This window comes from Pholis gunnellus (genome assembly GCF_910591455.1).
Source record: "Pholis gunnellus genome assembly, chromosome: 1".
NCBI classification, from domain to species: domain Eukaryota; kingdom Metazoa; phylum Chordata; class Actinopteri; order Perciformes; family Pholidae; genus Pholis; species Pholis gunnellus.
The window spans coordinates 933114-954167 of NC_136528.1; the positions used below are offsets into that span (position 1 = coordinate 933114).

The 21054-nt window shown below is 45.6% G+C and overlaps 1 protein-coding gene across 1 annotated transcript; it reads right to left on the reverse strand.

Annotated features, from left to right (window-relative positions):
• Positions 1-1856: 1856 nt before the first annotated feature.
• On the reverse strand, positions 1857-19812 carry large2 (LARGE xylosyl- and glucuronyltransferase 2). The gene is made up of 15 exons (XM_079159404.1): positions 19662-19812; positions 14205-14436; positions 11818-12137; positions 10783-10865; positions 9829-9952; positions 7459-7630; positions 7255-7359; positions 7041-7153; positions 6283-6408; positions 5700-5855; positions 5400-5563; positions 4890-5168; positions 4329-4475; positions 4050-4245; positions 1857-3884 (listed from the first exon to the last, which is right to left on the reverse strand). The coding sequence occupies exons 2-15, from the start codon at positions 14302-14304 to the stop codon at positions 3687-3689; spliced, it is 2283 nt and encodes a 760-aa protein (XP_079015530.1). The 5' UTR covers positions 14305-14436; positions 19662-19812; the 3' UTR covers positions 1857-3686.
• Between the last annotated feature and the right edge of the window lie 1242 nt (positions 19813-21054).

Below are 21054 nucleotides of genomic sequence, written 5' to 3' on the forward strand. Positions count from 1 at the left end.
CACCACAGAGACGCTGGATGAGTGTGTAGCACAGACGCACACAGTGGAGGGAGCGACTCTTCAAGTGTCAGAGAACAGAGAACAGAGTGACCGGCTTCCTCCATCTCTGTGTCCATCACTGAGCTCTGCTGAGTGAGCATCGCTCTGCACAACATGACCATCAAGCTACATGCAGATCTCTGAGGGATGAGGAACACGCTTCACTGCACAGTTATTGTTTTCTGCTGTTTCTGTGAACAGAAAAGCTGAAGAACATTATTCAAGCAACACGACAATTCAATCTCCAGGCTGTGGCAATACACGCCAGAGGAGGACAACAGCTGACAGACGATTGCTCAATCTGTGTGTGTGTGTGTACGGTAGGTGTGTGTGTGTGTGTGTGTTCATTGTTGTACTATAGTTCGCCATTAAAAGGTCATTTCTCAAATACCTTAACCTCACGTTCCTTCAGTGAGTCTCAGCAATCACATGAAGCGATCAAACACTACTATGACGTACTATAACTATGGTATAACCTATATATGGTGTAATAGATTTATAACTATGGTATAACCTATATATGGTGTAACAGATTTATAACTATGGTTTAGTATAACTATGGTGTAGTATAACTATGGTATAACCTATATGGTATAATAGATTTATAACTATGGTTTAGTGATAGTACGTCATCAACATGGCATAAATGTTTGACTACAGCAAATCATGACAACGTTAATAAAAAGTCCTAGTGTTGTAATTATTGTCATAAATACATGTCATAGTACAGTATGATGAATATAAAGTCATAGTACAGTATGGTGAATATGAAGTCATAGTACAGTATGATGAATATGAAGTCATAGTACAGTATGATGAATATGAAGTCATAGTACAGTATGGTGAATATGAAGTCATAGTACAGTATGGTAAACAGTCAGTGACATAATAATCTTTCATGTTCTGTTTTGTGAGTCCATGAACACGATTGCTGAAGATGATGAAATATGGAGGCCGTGGTGATGAAGGTGTGATGCGTATTGATGATGTCATCAGCAGGTTGACCTTTTTAAACGTAGAAACATAATCTCACGTTTAGCAGCTGTCGGTTCTCATCGTTGTCGTGGAATCACGTCGGTTTTGATCCTTTTGATTCATGCTCGACTTTGGAAACATCAGCAGAGTTTTACGAGTTTTTACCGTAAACCAATAATGAACACGGTAACGTTCAGGTGAACTCTGCGCTCTCTCGTCTTCATACATTCATCTCAGTCCAGCCTGATGAAGACGACGGACCGTGCTGCGTGTGCAGTGACTCTCTGTAATGGCCTACATGCAGAGAGACACTAATAATTCATGTTGCTGCTCAGGACCTGGAGGGGAGACGTGGACATCTTTTACGCTCGAGGAGAGATCGGTCCTACAGTAAATACATCAGATATAATATACACGCATCCAGCTGCTCTCTGGTCCTTTGCTTTATGATTCTTCTTCATCTGACATTCTGGAATATTCCTGATAGACGGATGTATAAACTCTGTATAGAACTAAAGTCTTTCTTTCATCCAATCATTTCTTGAGATGAACTTTCAAACAGAGGACGTCTGTTCGTCCAGAATCATCTCGCTCGTGTTGGAATTGATTTCTTTTTAGACCGATCGAACACACACCGTGGTAAATATTAAAAACGTATCGGCTATCCAGAGATATCATGTCTTTGCCCTGCAGCGTATGAATTTAAATCCCATAATAACATTAATGTCACTGAAGCAGGAATTCAAATTAAAGTTTGCCGTCAGCTGGAGATGCTGCAGATTCTTTCTGGTGTGAAAAACAATAAATAAAAAATACACCAAAGTGTTAAAAAAAGGGCAAATTTATTTAAAGCACTTACATAGAAAAATATGATTGATTTGAGTCAACAATAATAAATAGAGCGCCTGACGATCTGCAGGCCCTGTCGGTACAACAGTACAATCAATATCCAGTTTCACAACACAGCAAAGGCACTAGCATTTACCACACGCAACAACACGTCAATGAGGCGGGGGGGGGGGGGCTCTTCAGTTCACACTCACCAAAGAAAAAGTCTGACCCCCGTCACCAACACCATCACTCCAGAACCCGCCTCACACGAGATGTCGGGGCTTCAGGGCTTCCTGCCTTTTGTTCAGATTAAAAACAATGAACAGACGAGAGAAGACGATGCAAACGAGTCCCGAGAGGCTCGAGACTCACCGGGATCGTCCTCTGGGGAGACCGAATACAAACGGACTTTTGAGTAAATCTGGTCGATGACTTTGGTCACAAACAATCAGAACGTTTCTCTTTTAGACGGACAAACATTGAAACGATGACGTGAGGAGGATTAAAGTCCAACTGAAAGTGAAACACGTTTACTTCTTCTGCAACATAAAGATCTGCTTTGTGGATAAAAACTAAAGTCCGTATCCAAACGTGTATTTACATGTGAGGTTCAACGACCTCCTCGTCTGCCAATAAACGAGTTCATACAAACAAAACTGTATTTGCATAAAACAGTAAAAGACTGTGAACTGTAGCTAAAATTAGCTTCCAGGCTAACGTCTCCCGTTATTGTGAGACGTCGGCTTGTTTCGTTTTGTTAATTCATGTGTTCACTTCGAACATTTACAGTTTTGATATAAAATAGTTTGTTTGTTTGTTTCCTCACTAGAACTTGTAGAAAAGTCTTCTGGTCATGAATCAGACGAAACTCTAAAAAATACAAACTTTACTAGTTTGGAGGCGGAAAGAACATTTCGGTAAACGTTCTCTCCGTTACAAATTTAACCCGACGGCAGAAAAGTGAGTCTGTGATTTCAGTTGGACTTCACTAAAGCAGGAGCGGGTTCAGTAGTCGGCACGTTGAACAGTGAATCAGACGCAACAAACACACGACGAAGAAGAAGCTCTGGAGCTGAATAACTTAACAACAACTCGCTGTCAGGCGTCCGAGTTGGTCCCAATCAATAATCAACATATCGGTTATCATTCACATCATTCAGAGGATGAAAGACGAAAAAAAAAAAAATTCAGTTTTCTGTGTAGTGAAACTCTTTACATGCAAGAAGTGTGTGATCGCACACACACACACACGCACACACACACACACACACACACACACCTGAAGCTTACAGGAAGTCAGAAATGGGACGAGATGGAGATTTTTCTTCTTTTTTTTAAACGAGGTCAGAAAATATAGAAGGCAAAAACTAAAAAAATCTAAAAACATGGTAAAAGTCAGCGATCCTTATTCATTGGTTGTGATTTTACACAGCGAAGAAGAAAAAAGAAGAAATGAGGAGATGAACTATCTCAGCATGGAGAGTGATCTTCCTCCAGTGTGGATGTGGTCCGTGTGTTCGTCTGGACCACACGTCCACACGTCTTCTGGAGGAAAAGCCCTGATTGTCAGAACAAGTTTGTAAGAATATGGTTGTTGTTTCCCGGCCTTAAAGCTAGTCCCGTCACAGTCCGCACTCGTCCGTCCAGCGTTTAGGAGATCCGCAGTCGCCCCCGAGGCGGCGGTCGACTGGACAATTTAACGCTCGGGAGCCCCGAGAATGTTCTGAAAGGGCCGTAAAGCTCTACCGTCATTGTTGGCGCCGTGTGCCGCGACGTTAGTCCGCGTCCGGGGGGTCCGACGGACGGACCGGCCCCCGGCTTCTCGGCAGCCTTCTGGGTCCTCAGATGGTCCTCTGGGCCGTGAGGTACTTGAGAGCCGCCGAGCCGTACTTCCTGGACAGGTCCTGGTGGAACTCGTCCTTCAGGGTGTTCAGGCAGTTGCGGTAGCTGGAGCTGGAGCGGAACTTGGAGATGTCGAAGCTCGGAGCGTGGGGCATGTGGATCATGAAGGCGTTGGGGAGGACCATGAGGTCGAACTCCTGACGGGGGAGGGGACAAAACAAAGCGATGTGAGACGACAGAACATGAAGTAGAAACAATACGTGGTGTCGCTGACTGCGATCGACACTGTATAACCGGTGCGCTCGAGGTCCCACGTCGAGGTAGCGACGGTCAAAATAAAAGCCCACGTCCACCAGACGTACCTGTGCATCCAGCTCCAGGACGTGCGACACCTTGTTCCAGCCGAAGCCCACGAAGCGCTGGTCGTACTCGGGACAGTCCCGTCTCACCACCACGTACGGCTCGAAGTCCGACTCCCACTCCACCTTATACGGCGTGGTGGCTGTTCGCCATTTGGCATAGTTGGTAGGAGCGTGACCTTTAGGCCACACGTGATACCTGGAGAGGGGAGAACAGATTCCGTGATGAGGATCGTTAGCTCATCGCTGCGTTGACAACAACGTTTGTTGGTGAGCAGCTACCTGAAGGTGTAGAGAGTCCCCACGTCCAGCATGGAGAGCAGCTCGGCTTTGGATTTGGGGAAGGACAGACGGTACCGAAGCGTCTCGAACGCTGGAACCACCAGAGCCTTCTTAGTGTGAGCCATGTCCAGCTGCACCACAGTCCTCCTGTAGGGACCACACGGGACGGTGAGACGGGGACACGTGGACATTTCTAAATATATATATATATATATATAATATAATAATATTAGGTGTAATTGCAAATTGTCTTCAGCTAACATGATTTTAAATGATCTACTAAATGGAGAATGTGTGTCACCATGAAGTAAACTAGCAGACGTCCATTTTCCTCAACATAAAGAGTGAACGTTTTATATTCAATAAGCATACGAGTAGTATAATGACACCATTATGAGGAAGTCATAGTAATATTATGTCATGAAGGGGTTAAATACTGCGGTACAGATAATAGATGATCCAGTAACGGATCGATCAGAAAACAAAACGCTGTATAAAGGAGTATATGCGTTGCTGTCGTCCCTTCTTTGGTTTGAGGGTTCTGGGTCTGCGACGTCGTACCTGAGGTAATCGTAGAGGCCGTACATCGGCAGGAAGTCCACGTCCGTCAGGAACACGTAGGGCGTGTTGGCGTTCTTCAGGGCCACGTTCCTCACCAGGTTGACGGGGTAGAACTGGCCCTCCTTGTAGACGATGTGGTAGCCCACGTTCTTGCGGTTCTTGAGGACCTCGGAGGCCTGGGCGTAGCGGAGGAACTGCTGGGCCTCGGCGTCGGACATGTAGAGCGCCAGGCTGATGGGGCCCTCCCAGTGCTTACAGATGGCCTCCAGCATCTGCAGCCTGCAGGCGGAGAAGAAGAAGTGTGTTATCGAGATGGACGATGATCAACGTTAGGGCTCATTACATTAAATACAGATGAAGAACACCCAAAGGCCTGTATTTTAGCCGTAATACGATAGAAAGCTAAAATGGACCTGGTCCATCTCAAACGGCTGTTTTCCGAGGACGAGAAGGAACTCTGAACCTCGGTAAAAACTGTGCGTGCTGATTGGCCGGTCTGGGTCGGGGTACCTGTCCATGGAGAGCTGAGCCACCAGCGTGATGTCGGTGTCGTCCTCGGTGGGCGTGTACTCGTACTGCAGGAAGTACAGGTGCACCCTGTGGACGGTGAGCCGCTCCCGACGGAAGTCGTAACACTGGTCGTCCTCGTCCAGCTCCTCCAGAGCGGCCTGCAGCTACAGAGACACAGAGGACGTCTGTCAGGGCCAACGGAAACCAAACATCTCTCTGGTTTCTCTCTTCTGATCATCAGGTCCGGTTCTTTTTGTGTGTGTGTGTGTGTGTGTGTGTGTGTGTGTGTGTGTGTCTAACCTGGACGCTCTCTGGATTGGCCTGACTCGGGCAGCCGAACAGCTCTCGTCTCAGCAGGTTCCCGTCGTACTCCAGGAAGGTCAGGTAGAGGTTCCTGAAGAACTCCACGTGTTTGTTCTTCACCCGGAGCTTCTTCGGAGAGTTCCAGTGGATCACCTGAAACACAGCGTTCTGTTACATATGTAATATATATATATATATATATATATATATACACACTCACCACTTTATGAGGCACAGCTGTTCAATTGCTTGTTAACACAAACAGCTGATCAGCCAATCACATGGCAGCAGCTCAATGCCTTTAGGCCTCTAGATGAACGATGACTTCACTGTACTCAACGGCCTCCACAGTCACCACATCTCAGTCCAGCAGAGCAGCTCTGGGATGAGGTGGACCGGGAGCTCCTCATCATGTGGAGCAACATGTGTGAGCAACGTTTCCAACACCTCGTCTCCCTAACAGTCTCTGACCCGGTACTAGCAAGGTGGACCTAATGAAGTGGCTGGTGAGTGTGTATATACTGTATATAAATACACACGTGTGTATATTTATATGTACTGTATGAGCGTGTGAGCGTACCTTCAGGTCGGACACCTCGGTGTAGCACTGCTCTGAGCGCGTGTGGTCAGACAGCTGGACGTTCCAGAAACAGGGCAGCTGGTGCACCAGGACGGGGTTCTGCTTGATGAAGGCGTTGAAGATGTCCTGAAGAACAGAGGACAGAGCAGCGTTAACGCAGCGGTTCTACGGTTCTACTGATGTCCTGAAGAACAGAGGACAGAGCGGCGTTAACGCAGCGGTTCTACGGTTCTACTGATCACGGAGCAGCCTCGTGGTCTCTCCTGAAGGTGTGAGGTCATCACATCCTGCATCACAACATGCTGTGACTGGATCACTGTGTTGTTATAAACAGAGTTTAACTTCATCATCTGATAAAATAACCTTATCTTACATATATTATAATATTATATTCTTTATCTGCTCGTTGTTTTGTACCTCAGGGTTTAGTGAGGCTTCTTCTTTAATAAAGAAAAGGATCGACGCTGTTCCTGCAGGTCAAAGGTCAGGGAGATGACCATATATGGTCAAAACAACTGAATATGGTGCGGATGAATTATGTCGCATAATTTGTCTAAAAAGCTAATATCGCTAATTATTCTCCGTGCTTCCTCTGGTAACCCCGAGTTTAACGTCACATTGCTATGAATTGTGGGTAATTCCCTTGGGCAAAGTCTGCAGTAATGCGGACTTTCGTGAAGGGTTCATAAAGAACTGAAGAACGTCAGCGAGAGACTCCGGGTGAGTTTAAAGTGGGACAGACCCTGAACGTGTCTGACCTGATCAGCCAGCGACGTGCTGAGCATGCTCATCAGCTCCCGCTCAGCCGTCAGACGCCACATCTGCTCCCATCCGATCCGCCGCAGACGCTCCAAGTAGAGAAGGATGACGCCTGAAGGAAGGAAGGAAGGAAGGAAGGAAACAGGAAATGATGGATGACCTGGCTTCAACGTGAAGCGTCTCAGGCACTTTGTGTTAAAGCGGTTTGTTTACCGGTGTTGAAGCCGCGTCCCAGCGCGGGCCAGGGTTTGTGGTTCTTCCACAGGTTCCCCAGGTACCAGTCGCTCTGGTTCTCCACCAGGCCGATCACCTGTTTATCTGCAAACAGCAGGAGCGATCGGCTATTAAACCACACCAACGACCACTAACCTAACATTCTTTGATTAACTAAAACCTCAGAAACAGAAAAGCTCTCACCGGTGAACTTCCTGAAGATGCCCCAGAGCTCGGCGATGTCGGTGGCGAAGGTGATGTCCGTGTCCAGGACGATGACCTGGGACAGGTCGGCGGGCAGCGCTTTGGTGAGCGTCAGCTTCATCAAGCCGTAAATACCTGAGTAGTGTTTGTTGGGAATCCACGACACCTCGGACTGAAACCACGAGAACGAGAACACAAATCCTCAGGTTCCAGTTCTACCGTCACGAACATCAGACCTCGTTCTATAAACCAGCAGCGCTGTGTGTGTGTGTGTGGGTTCACACAAAGACGCACACTCAGCAGATTTTTGGGGCCGAAGGCTTCAACGTGTGTGTTGCCGTTTATTATGAATTCTCTTGATTCACAGTTAATTGGATGTGAATAAATGCATCATCGGCAAATATACTCGGCTTCAGAGTCGCGTCTGTTTTTAGTGCAAGTTAATGGAAACCGAAGCGAGAGGCTGCAGGTCCGGACATAAAGGACTCACTGTTCAGCACACACACACGCACACGCACACACACACACACACACACACACACACACACACACACACACACACACACACACACACACACACACACACACACACACACACACACACACACACACACACACACACACACACACCTCCCAAGAGAACATTCATCAACTTGACGTTAAAATAAATCATTTGCTGTGTTTTTTGTGCTGAAGTATCACTTGACTTTGGGAGAAAAGTGTTTCAACAGCTCGTTCAACTCAATTACAGACCCCCCCCCCCCCCCCCCCCCCCGACCCCCCAAAAACAGAGCTGTCACCAAACTGTGTACGCGGTGATGATGAGGTTTCTACTGTGATCAGGTGATAGATCCTGAGAGGGCTTCTGTTCTCCAGTCTGTCTCTGAGTGTAACGTTGGATAAATGAAGTGAGCCGTTAGACTGTGTTGTGGATATTCGTGCTCCCCAGAGGATGAACCACTGAAGATCTGGAGACAGTAGGCTTGTGCCGACTGGCGATCTGATTGTATACCGATGATTAAACAATGATGTTAAAAAACTGAAAATAAATGATTTCATATAATAAAAAAAAATAACTTCACGACTACGAATGTTATTATTAAGGTAATACAAATGTTTTAACAGGAGAAATTATGTTTTGTCGCGTATTATTTTGGTACTTTTTGTACTGAGACATGTTTATAAGTGAACTCTGGACCTCCCTTCTTGAATTCAGCATCATCAGTCTAAATTTCCGTCACATCCTGTAAAACTCTGATGTGTGTTGATGTAACGCACCGTGTGACACACACATGAAGACACAAGCTGTGACCTTCTGGTCCAGCGTCAGCGTCTGAACCGGCTCTGCTCCCCTTGATGTCTCTCACTCTTTGATGCCGCGTTAAAGCTGAATGTTGTTCGTTTAAAGGTGGATTTAAAAATACATCTGACTGCTGCTTCAGAGGATTCTCTTTGATGCATCCGACTTTGACTCACCTTGTCCTCACAGAGTCCCAACAGAGTCCTCACAGAGTCCTCACAGAGTCCTAATAGAGTCCTCACAGAGTCCCAACAGAGTCCTCACAGAGTCCTCACAGAGTCCTCACAGAGTCCTAATAGAGTCCTCACAGAGTCCCAACAGAGTCCTCACAGAGTCCTAATAGAGTCCCAACAGAGTCCTCACAGAGTCCCAACAGAGTCCTCACAGAGTCCTCACAGAGTCCTCACAGAGTCCTAATAGAGTCCTAATAGAGTCCCAACAGAGTCCTCACAGAGTCCTCACAGAGTCCCAACAGAGTCCTCACAGAGTCCCAACAGAGTCCTCACAGAGTCCCAACAGAGTCCTCACAGAGTCCCAACAGAGTCCTCACAGAGTCCCAACAGAGTCCTCACAGAGTCCTCACAGAGTCCTCACAGAGTCCTAATAGAGTCCTAATAGAGTCCCAACAGAGTCCTCACAGAGTCCTCACAGAGTCCTCACAGAGTCCTCACAGAGTCCTAACAGAGTCCTAATAGAGTCCTAATAGAGTCCTAATAGAGTCCTAATAGAGTCCTAATAGAGTCGTCACAGAGTCCTAATAGAGTCCTCACAGAGTCCTAATAGAGTCCTCACAGAGTCCTCACAGAGTCCTAACAGAGTCCTCACAGAGTCCTCACAGAGTCCTAACAGAGTCCTAATAGAGTCCTAATAGAGTCGTCACAGAGTCCTAATAGAGTCCTCACAGAGTCCTAATAGAGTCCTCACAGAGTCCTAATAGAGTCCTCACAGTCCTAACAGAGTCCTCACAGAGTCCTAATAGAGTCCTAACAGAGTCCTCACAGAGTCCTAATAGAGTCCTAACAGAGTCCTCACAGAGTCCTCACAGAGCGGGATAAATAGAGTTTGTGTACCTTGAGTTCATCTGCATCGTAGAAGCTGACTTGCACAGATGGGACCATCCAGGACTGAAACAGGGCGCTCAGGATCCGGTGGGCTACCGTGTCGGTGATGAAGTGAAAGTGGAGAGGATTCCGCCTGAGAAATGGAGAAAAGGGTGATTATGTTCCTGCTTCTTTCACAATAAAAGCTCACCTGTTTGTCAGATTTAAGCTCCTCTGGTCTAAAAGCAGCAGGATAAAACCACCGTAAACCACCTCAGACCATCTACCAGCTCCACTTGTTTTCTTTACAAACATTCGTTTGATCTGGATCTGAAAACAGGCTCCACATGACCCGAAAACCAACGTGAACCAGACGTTGAGCCTCACTCTGAGGGCCGGCTACAATAAGAAGCACTCAGTTTCATTTGCAATTGAAATCAGTTCAACATAAAAAAAAGACTCTGTTCACTCTCGAACCAATCAAATAAAACCCTCCAGTACACGCACGTTAAATCTTTAAGAGCGTCTATAAAAAGGAACAAATCCACGAGAGCAGAGCTGTGACCTTCTTAACCTCCTCAACATATAAATCCTGAGTTCAAAACATAAAAATAATCATAAACAGGACGTCTGTCTTCACTGTGTCACCACAAACACACGAGAGATTAAAGGCTGACATTCATGAGAAAGAATCTAATTCACCAGAAAAACATGATTTTGTTCATGAAAGTTTGGATCATCACACCGGAGATAATATAACTTATTATACTTTTAAGATAAATTAATCTATAATCTGATTCTGATTCATGATCAAACACTATTTTTTACTATTATTAGAACTTATAAAGAGTCTGAACAGAGCGAGAGAAAAGAAACACTGTTGAGTTCATCCTCCATAAAATATATAAATATATATATATATATATATATATATATTTATATCAAACAGACAGAGACACAGACAGACAGACAGACAGGACCCACCTGTGAAAGAGGACACTCTTGACCAGCGTCACCACGTCTCTGCTGGCGTTGTGACCGGCACAGACACAAGCTACATGGATCAGCTGAGGAGACACGAGACAGGAAGACGTCATGTGACCAGAAGCTCAGTTCATCTTTCTTCTTCTTCTGATGTGAACCTCTGAGCGGTTCCACACCACTGAGGACGTTCTACTGCCTCTGATGTGAAATTTCACATTTGGCTCGTCCACCAAACGTCTGCTTTCACTTCGCTCGCTCTTCCGCTGCAGAAGTCTTTGAAAAGTTTGGAGCTCAAAAGGCTTTCAAAAAAAAAAATGACTTCAAAGAGAGAACTGAGCTCCTTCATCGATTAGTCGGTATGAAGCGCTGTGATTGGCTGAGGAGCGGCGGCGTGTTTACAGGAAATAAGAAAAACACACAAAACTTCTGATCTCTGATAATGTTTCATCATAAACAACCAATCAGTGTTTAAACCAATCAGAGGAGAGCTAGTAACGTTAGCAGCACCGCTAACGGCTAACAGGAGGAGAGCTAGTAACGTTAGCAGCACCGCTAACGGCTAACCACTTCAGTGACACTATGATGCCTTCAGGCTCTGCTCAGTGAACATGAGTACTGGCTGAAGGAACATTATAACGTTATCATGATGTGTTCACATGTCATCTGTAAAATGTAGTTTTGGTGATAAACTAGAATAAATCCAGTAGTTTGAAAGAGATGTTTATGAATATAAAATAGATATTAGAGATGAATTATGATCTGTTTAACTTCTAACACGAGCTCTAAACACATTATTATACTTCAGTAAAGATAATAATGAAGAGATGTTTTTATGAAGAAAAAAACACTATAAATTACTATAACAAAGTAAAAAGACAACATTTATTATTGTTATAATATAGTATCTTATAAGTAATACAATCTGTTTTATTTCCTTATCATTTGAATTGTGTGTGATAAACTACGCTGTGCATCACGCTGTGCATCAGGACACCTGCTGCTGTTATTATTGATGTGGTCCTCGTGTCTGCTGACCTCACACTTCTGGACGGTGGGCGATCGAGGACACTCCGTGTGGTTGTTCTTCTCCTCGGCCGTGTTGTCCCCGTCCTCGGGCCCCGTGTCCGCCGAGGCCCCCCACTGCTGGTTGCCGTAATTACCGTCCGGCGGTACCGGCTGCTGCTGCTGCTGCTGCTGCTGTCTGGCGGTTCCTCCTTGCGACTGGCTGAGCTGCAGCCGGATCCGCCGGTTCTCCTCCTCCACCTCTCGAACCCGCGACTCCAGCACGGCCCGCTCCAGCACCTGAGCCGCCGGGGTGTCGGCCAGGCAAGGAGCCAGGAGGAGGGAGCGTCCGTCTAGGGAGGAGGAGACACGGAGGATTCAAAACACACGGACTCATTGATACCTAGTTCTGCGGCTGCTGACAGGAAGCGTGAACCTGAACTCTGGGTGTCCACAAACCTCGAGGTGACATCACACACCAGAGTGGGCTCATCACACTTTCTTCTTCTCCTCTTCCTGCACCTTTCTGCAGCCTCTCGCCTCTTTCTGTCTGACAGACTAGGGGTGTGAATACTTCCCAGAGTGCCTCTGGGTCGAGCTCTTTGAGTCAAGAGCGTCAGAAAAAACTCAAATCCACATCAACAGGAGCGCTTTGTGACGTTAAATAAAGCTCTGGTTCCCTGAACGCAGCACGGACTCTCTGTTAGTGGTCGAGCTGCAGACTGGACATGTGACTCTGGAGGAGGACGTGAGGATAAAGATGCTGATGCTGCACTTTGACTCTTTAACCCGTTTAGTCAATGAACCACAAACTCCGCATTTTCAAACACAGAAAATGTTTCTTGTGATTATCACACAGACAGACAGACTATTTCCTCCTACAGTGAGCTTTCTGTCTCTCTCTAAATCTGTCTCTCTCTCCTTCTTCTCGTCTTCCTCCTCCTCCTTCTATTCCTCTGTCTCTCCCTCCTACTCCTCCTCCTACTCCTCCTCCTCTTCTTCATCTTCTTCTTCTCTGTCTGACCCTGTTGAAGCAGCAGCTGGCCCACAGCTGAAGTGAGGCATGCTGGGAATGTTTACACCCTAATCTGAAGGCGAAAGGAGACGACAGCGACAAGCGAGGAAGGAAGGAAGGAAGGAAGGAAGGAAGGAAGGAAGGAAGGAAGGAAGCTGCCTCTGAATCTGACTCCCCGGCTGATTTAAAATTTATACATTTATTTATATTTATATATATAAATAAATTTTCATTCAGGAAAAGTAAAAAGAACAAATAAAATACTGCAGTACAATTACATTATACTCAAGTAAAAGTATCATCTGCAAAATGTACCTTCAGTATAAAAGTACCCACAATGCACCACTACAGTACATATATATATATATATGTACTGTAGAGAGAGAGAGAGAATGTAGTAATGAGTAAGCCATTCTGAATTCTGATACTGGCATCATAAAGTTGTATAGATCCTGTTACTGTGTTGTATAAATACTTTGTCTTATTCTGGCACAAAAAAGAATCTGAACTGGAGAGAAAGGATAGAGTGACCAACATCTGATCTACACAGAGAGAGAGAGAGAGAGAGAGAGAGAGAGAGAGAGAGAGAGAGAGAGAGAGAGAGAGAGAGAGAGAGAGAGAGCGCTCTGGTTATTTCTGAAGCAACGTGTTGCTGCTCAGAGAGACGACCAGCAACACAGAGACAGTTCTATTTTCCTTCTATTTTCCTGCTCTGGTTGCAAAGAATCACTGCAAACCTCAACTCAGTGTGTGTGTGTGTGTGTGTGTGTGTGTGTGTGTGTGTGTGTGTGTGTGTGTGTGTGTGTGTGTGTGTGTGTGTGTGTGTGTGTGTGTGTGTGTGTGTGTGTGTGTGTGTGTGTGTGTGTGTGTTATAAAAGCTCTTCCAGGAAACTGACCACGGCCGCTGTGATCCAAACATAAAGTGCTGACTGTGTCCTCAGTGGCTCTGAGACGTCAGACTGAAGCAGAACGTGACTCCTCGTGTTTCAGGATCACAGCTCGAAGAAAGAACAAAGCGTCTGATAATCGATGTTTAGTGTTCTCGCCTCTGACGAGCTCACTCTTCTCACCCCTCTGACGAGCTCACTCGTCTCACCCCTCTGACGAGCTCACTCGTCTCACCCCTCTGACGAGCTCACTCTTCTCACCCCTCTGACGAGCTCACTCTTCTCACCCCTCTGACGAGCTCACTCTTCTCACCCCTCTGACGAGCTCACTCTTCTCACCCCTCTGACGAGCTCACTCTTCTCACCCCTCTAACGAGCTCACTCTTCTCACCCCTCTGACGAGCTCACTCTTCTCACCCCTCTAACGAGCTCACTCTTCTCACCCCTCTGACGAGCTCACTCTTCTCACCCCTCTAACGAGCTCACTCGTCTCACCCCTCTGACGAGCTCATACTCACTCTCCAGGTTTCCAGCCAGCAGGTATAACCAGGTGAGCAGGACGACGGCCGTCAGAGACGCCACCAGCAGCTTCAGGCGGCCGCGGCAGAGCAGGTTCATGGTGGGACGGCGGCAACGGGGGCTCTGAGGGGTCGGGGGGGTCGGGGAGAGAGGAGGGGGAGGGAGGAGGGGGAGGGAGGGGGGTTCAGGTCGGGCTCAGTCCTTCGTCGGGTTCCTGCAGCATCCTTTCATCTGAAGAGAGGAAAACATGGAGTATTAAATATATTATATATTAAATATATATAGAGTGTGTGTTGCTGCCTGGATCTTATTTTGTTGTTGACTTCCAGACATTTGTGGCGTTAAACTTTACAAACACAGTGAAACTTTGAATATCATGTTTATAATCCACGACAGACGAATCCTCCTCGTTGGGCCTTTGGAAGGTCCCGGAATGAAGACCCGACCAGAAACAGACCTGTGGTAAACCTACCAGGAGAGGGTCAGACCTGGTCCACATAGACCAGAGGAGACAAAGTGAACTCATTTGATCTCTGTTCACATGAAAGATTTAGCTCTTTTAGATAAACGTCCATTTTCTAATCATGAAGCTGTCACTGAGGATCAGATGAATAGTTTCAGTGCAGCGAGGCTGAACCGAGTCCACGAGCTTCAACAATGTGTCACATTGTGAACACGGAGGACCTGAAACAGGAGAACAGCTGATCCTGATTAGAGGAGGAGGTCTGGATCCATTAATCCTCCTTTAATGAGACGGAAGCCTGAAGGAAGAGGCCGACAGGAAACAACGGAGAGAAACCTCAGCTGACTCCACACCGACAGAGGCCGAAGGAAACAATCTGCTGATGGATATTCTCTCACATTCCACTCATGAAACGCAGGAAATCTCGTGTGAAACACTAAATGTAGCAACAGGCACAAGAGACTTTGGGGCGTTTTCTCTGTTGAGATTCAAGGTTGGTCCTTGAAACCTTGAGGAACTGGTGTTTCCTTTGAACACCTGATTCTATGACCTGTAATCATGTAAACTCTTTATAGAGAAAATACAGATCTTTTATTTATTATTAATTAATGACAGAAATCATGATCCGTCATGTATGTTGAGTTATTCCATTCTGTGTGAAGGATGAATTACCCAAATATTATAATACGTCCAAATGATTGAAGCCGTGAACCGACACCGGGTCGTGCTGGAGGAACCGGTGAAGACAACGAGAGGAAACGCAGTCAACCTTCAGAGAGAGAAGAGACGCTCCAAACAACAAGTCAAACTAAAGGAAGAACATATCGGAGCCGGTCACTCTCCAACACCTCACATTACCTCTTAATGTTCCTCTAACGCCCTTAGAACATAGAACATAGAACATAGAACATCATCAACCTCAGGTCTTCAGATCTGCTCTGGTTCCAGCTTCACATTGGAACGATTTCCTTCTCTGCAGCAGCAGACGTATCTCAGACTCCTGATAGCATCAATACCAGTTTAACTTCTCTATTAACACCATGTTCCTCTTTGCCTCGGTGTCAAAGATCTGAAGCTTTTATCTCTGATCTCTACAAACACTCCTTTCACTAGAGCAGTGATGTTGCCTCTCAGAACACCGCCGCCTCCATCAGGAGGTCCGTCGGTGTGATTGTGAGTTTACACCACAACAGACACACCGACAGCCGGAGGCCGAACGTGTTCCGAGAGGTTCGATCACAGCGTTAGAGGACGGAGAGACAGCAGATAACGGTAGAGGTGAAGGTAAAGAGGAGAACATATTCCACATATAACCACAGAGTGAACTACCTCCACTCATGAAGACGTTCACTGTGCAGCTCCTTCAACTGCTTTCAGACACAATCAGAGATCCACAAGCCAAGCAAAGGGAATCTAACCTACGACCCCAAACACAGGAAGCTGCTCTCTGACCGGCCTTCAATACAGTTATGATGAGGTTACAGAATCCGTTAGGAGCGAGTATATATATATACATATATATATATATATATATATATACATATATATATATATATATATATATACATATATATATATATACACACATGTCATCTGTAGTCGACGACAACACGACGAGGCAGAAACGCTGCGACGTGGAGGATGGAAGTGAGAGCTGGAACACCGTGAGACGTGTAGAAGCTTCAGAGAACACCAGATGATTTATGAGGTCATTAACCAGGTGGAGGTATGCGCTGCATGTCGTTAAGAGCAAGGAAAGGTGCTGAGACGGGAGGAAGGGAGGAGGAGGAAAGGTAAGAGAGGGAGGGAAAGAAAGATAAGGAAAAGAGATAGGAAAGGATAAAGAGACGTGAGGAGGAGGAGGTAAGGTAGGAGAGGAGGAGAGGGGAAAGAAAGATAAGGAAGAGAGAAGCTAGGAAAGAAAGATTAAACTGTAGAGGAGGAAAGATAAGTGAGAACACAAAGAAGGTGAAGAAAAGAGAGAAGGGGGGAGGAGAAGACAAGAAGATTCAGGAAACAATGAGGAGAGGACAGAGTGAGGAGATAAGGTCCGGGTGGAGCCGGGTGGAGTCGAGGTCTATCGGCCTCTTCAGCCTCCAACACTCAAAGAACCCGGCGAGGACACTAGAGCGAGGGACAGAGGACACCAGAGAGGACTTTAAGAGGCTTCCCTCTGTTTTCTGATTGTTGATTTCTGTTTCTGGCATTATCAGCGTAACATGTGTGAAGGAGTCTCTCCTCACACTGAACCCCGTCGGTCAGGAGAAACCTACGATGATGAAATGAGGAGCTGAAAGCAGAGCTCCGGCCTGTCGGGGGCCGCGGCCCCCATTCACACTGAAGGGCTTTTTAGCGCCGAGCTAATCACACCGGAGACGGTCCTGATTGAAAGAACGATCGGAGGGAACTTCCTGCATTAGAGGAGGAAGGAGATAAGAGAGGAGACGAGTAATCGAGTCCACTCCCTCTGATGACCTCACACACACACACACACACACACACACACACACACACACACACACACACACACACACACTGCTGACCAGCAGTAATCAGATTACTGTATTTAAACGACAGACTGTACAGTACATAAGAAGTGGGCGTGGTCATGGTGACGTCGCTCGTTGGTTTGTGGATGTTTTGAAGGCTCAAGTTCTGTGATTTCGCTGTCGCCATGTTGTTTTTTAACCACCAGTGAACAGGAAGTGACCATATATGGACTGAGGAGGAGTGACTTAGAGACCTGTCAATCACTGTGTAGCCCCGCCCCTAAAGCATCCTCTGCTTTATGGTCTGTTTGACTCTAAATGGACCATCATTCACTAAATGAACATCATGCTGTATTGAAGAAGACTTGAAACTAGAGATTGAGACCATAAACTCATGTTTACAATGTTTACTGAGGTAATAAATCAAGAGAGAAGTAGAGTCATTTTCTCATAGACTTCTATACAATCAGAGGAGTCGCCCCCTGGTGGACACTAGAGAGAATGCAGCTTTAACACGAGCAGAACTTGTATTTGATCAAAATAGTTTGAAGCCCAAAACAGCCTGAACTCTAGTAGCAAAAATGTTGCCATTATGGAAGCTAACACGCTAAACTAAAGATATCATTCAGATAACGTGATCACATCCGATCAGATCAATCAACCAGCAACAGAGAACCTGACCCGAGGTCTGCAGACGTTCAATGCTTTCACATCGAGTCCCTTTAAATTCTTAATGATCTCCATGAATCCAGAGCTGCTTTATAAACTGCATGGACTCCAAGTTAAAAGTCAAACCTTTAACTTTTAGAAAATGGGAAATATGAGGGGATGAAATCAAAAACAGAGCTTTGGGTGCAAAGGGAGGAATAATATCCTTTAAATGATTTGTATTAATAATTGACGTCTAAGCTTCAGATATCTTTAACATTCATAAGAGCACATCAATGCTCCAATGGTTCACCAAACGCTGGAACAGCTTTGTACAAACTAAATGTTGCATGTTTAGACTTATTTCTGGGCTGTATTGAATACTTAGAAGCCCCAAAGCTTCTACATGGTGTCTGATAAAGACCGGGCTACTCTGATATTATTAGTATTATACTATAGACGTAGATGAGAAGGATTCTTTCTAAATCAAAGAGCTTTGGTCCTTTAAATATCTTCTTTTAACTTCTTTTGGCTCCACCGCTGTCGAGACGAGAAGGCGGAGATAAGACACCGCAGACCTCCGATTGGTCAGAGAGAATCCTCACCAGCTGTGACACGGGACGTCCTGCACAAAGCCGAGCTATCGTCAAGAGCACGAGCAGACGTTCCTCGTTTGGTTGCACGATGTCACGGCGGGTTTTTAACGCGGCGCTGCTACGGCGATCAGCTGAGAATGAACTACAAAGAACTACAAAGAGAATAGAGAGAACAGAGCATCCACTGATGAAGACTTTGAGATGTGGTTGAAAGCTGGAAAAAGCCAGTAAGGAGACCTCGTGAAGGGTTCAAAGGTCGAGAATGAACCGTTGGGCTAAATAATAATAAAGGAACATCAACCAACACGATAAGAGATGAGAAGGATCAGTTTTCTATTAACCTTCATCATGTGTACTCTTGTGTTTGTTGCATTGTACTTCATCTGCTGCATAGCTTCTTCAGACATGATTTCTATTCATAATTTACTTCTGAGCTTCAGGTATCTTTAACATTCATCACAGCACACCAACCAAACGTGTAAACGTGTAAACATGTAAACACCAACTGTTCACCAAACAGCAGCAGCTTTGTACAGAATGAATTGCTTTGCAGGAAGAAGTTACATGTTTAGACGTGTTTCTGGGCTTCTTGGACTCAAAGCTTCATTCATAACTTTGACGTTTGAATCCCAAACTCAGCATTGGAGTGCTGCTCAGCTGTTTCCCTGTGTCTAAAGCATTTATATCTACACTGCACTCATATTATTAGTATGATACTGTGAGTAGAACATTTCCAATGACTCCAGAGCGTTCACCTCTTTTAATCTAATGGAATATTCTGCTTCAATCTGTATTTGTTGGCGTTTAACGTTTAAAAAGCTACATGTAGCTGCGGTTTGCTCTCCAGCGGAGACAGAAATGACGAGTTATATTCAGATGAACTCATGACATAAAATATAACATCTGACATTCAAAGCTTCGTTCATAAACCTCCACAGAACCTCGTGATCGTTGGAGCACCGAGGTTACCAGATAAGCCTTCCTCCTCCCGTCTCTCCAACACAATGAACCAGAGAGTGAAGCGTGTTGTTTAAATGCACCAAACTAGAATATCTCAAAGAAACGGTACAAATGAAACTCAAACCACAAACCAGCGTCTCTGAAGCTTCGTACGAACGTCTCAAAGTTAAACAGATGAAGAGAAGTCAACGCTGTCTGAAGTGAAGCTCGGAGCTCCGTCGTTCCTCTCGCTTTGTGTCTTAAATCTAAACTAATGCAGCTGATGTGAAAACCTTCAGGACCTTTGACCCGTTGTCTTACCTTCGGATGTTTGTGTGATCCTAAACATGTGGTTACAAGTCCAAGTTCTGCTCTTCCTCCTCCTCTTCCTCTAATCCTCCTCTTCCTCTAATCCTCCTCCTTCAGAGCTCCGACAATACAACTCTTTTTTTTTCTCTCTCTCGGACAGACTTTTGTCCCAATTCTTCAACCTCTTGTCGCTGCTTCATGCTCTCCTTCCCTTTCTCTCTGCTCCTCCTCCTCCTCCTCCTCCTCGTGCACAAACATGCCATAAATCTCCTCCTCCTCCCCGGCTCTGATTTCAGCCCCCTCTGCTTCCTCCTGCTCTCCTTTTTACTGAAACGAGTTCAGATCCGTCAGACAGATGGGAGGAGGAGGGGAGTGGAAAAGAGAGAGGAGAAATTTGAGGGAGAGAGGGAGAGAGGGGAGGTGTCACCTTACATACCGTCAGGAATAATAGAGGGTGAGCTTTGTCCCTTTTTCTTTTGAACTCTGTGGAATGTAAAAGTCTTTCAACACCAGAAAAAAAGAGAAGCGATTGGATTTGGTTTCCTCGGTATGAGCAGAACTTTGAACATTTCCTCAGCCTGATCTCCTGCAATGAACAGTTAACCGATCTCCTGCAGTGAACCGATCACCTGCAGTGAACCGATCTCCTGCAGTGAACCGATCACCTGCAGTGAACCGATCTCCTGCAGTGAACCGATCTCCTGCAGTGAACAGTGAACCGATCTCCTGCAGTGAACCGATCTCCTGCAGTGAACCGATCTCCTGCAGCACGTCAACTACAAAGTCTACAACCTGACGTGGTCTTCATGTGAACGGGTTTACTGTTGGTAGAGACGCTGGTTGTGCTTTGTTTCTATTAGAAACCAGTCGGTAGTGAATCCACTCTGCACTCAGCTGTGTAGGCTATGAAGCTTAATGTGTTTGTATTCATAGAAATATATCAACATAACAATCGTTGTTTCTGTAAATCAACTTACAACATCTCAGACATGCAGTCATACCAACACAGCGTCACTGATATTATTAGTATTATAGTATTTGTAGAGGATACGTAGGATTTCTTATAATATAAGAAATTCATATATTATAAATCATCCAAAGTCCAAAACTCATAAGTTTTTATTCTAATAAAATATTTTTTGAAGGATAAAAGATAAAGATAGAAGCTGAAGTGTAAAAGTGAACCACAGCGTCACCTGGAGGTGCAGACAGAACAACACTGTTACAATCATTCAAATACATTCAGTAGCTAGCGTAGCATAGACGTGCTAATGCTAGTTAATGCTGTGCTAACGTGCTCTGCTAATGTTCGCTCCGCTAACGTTTTAGAAATCTCCTTCAACCTCTCCGGGTAACGAGTATCACGACACAACGTTGAACCAGGACGAGCTCCAAAATCCAGTAG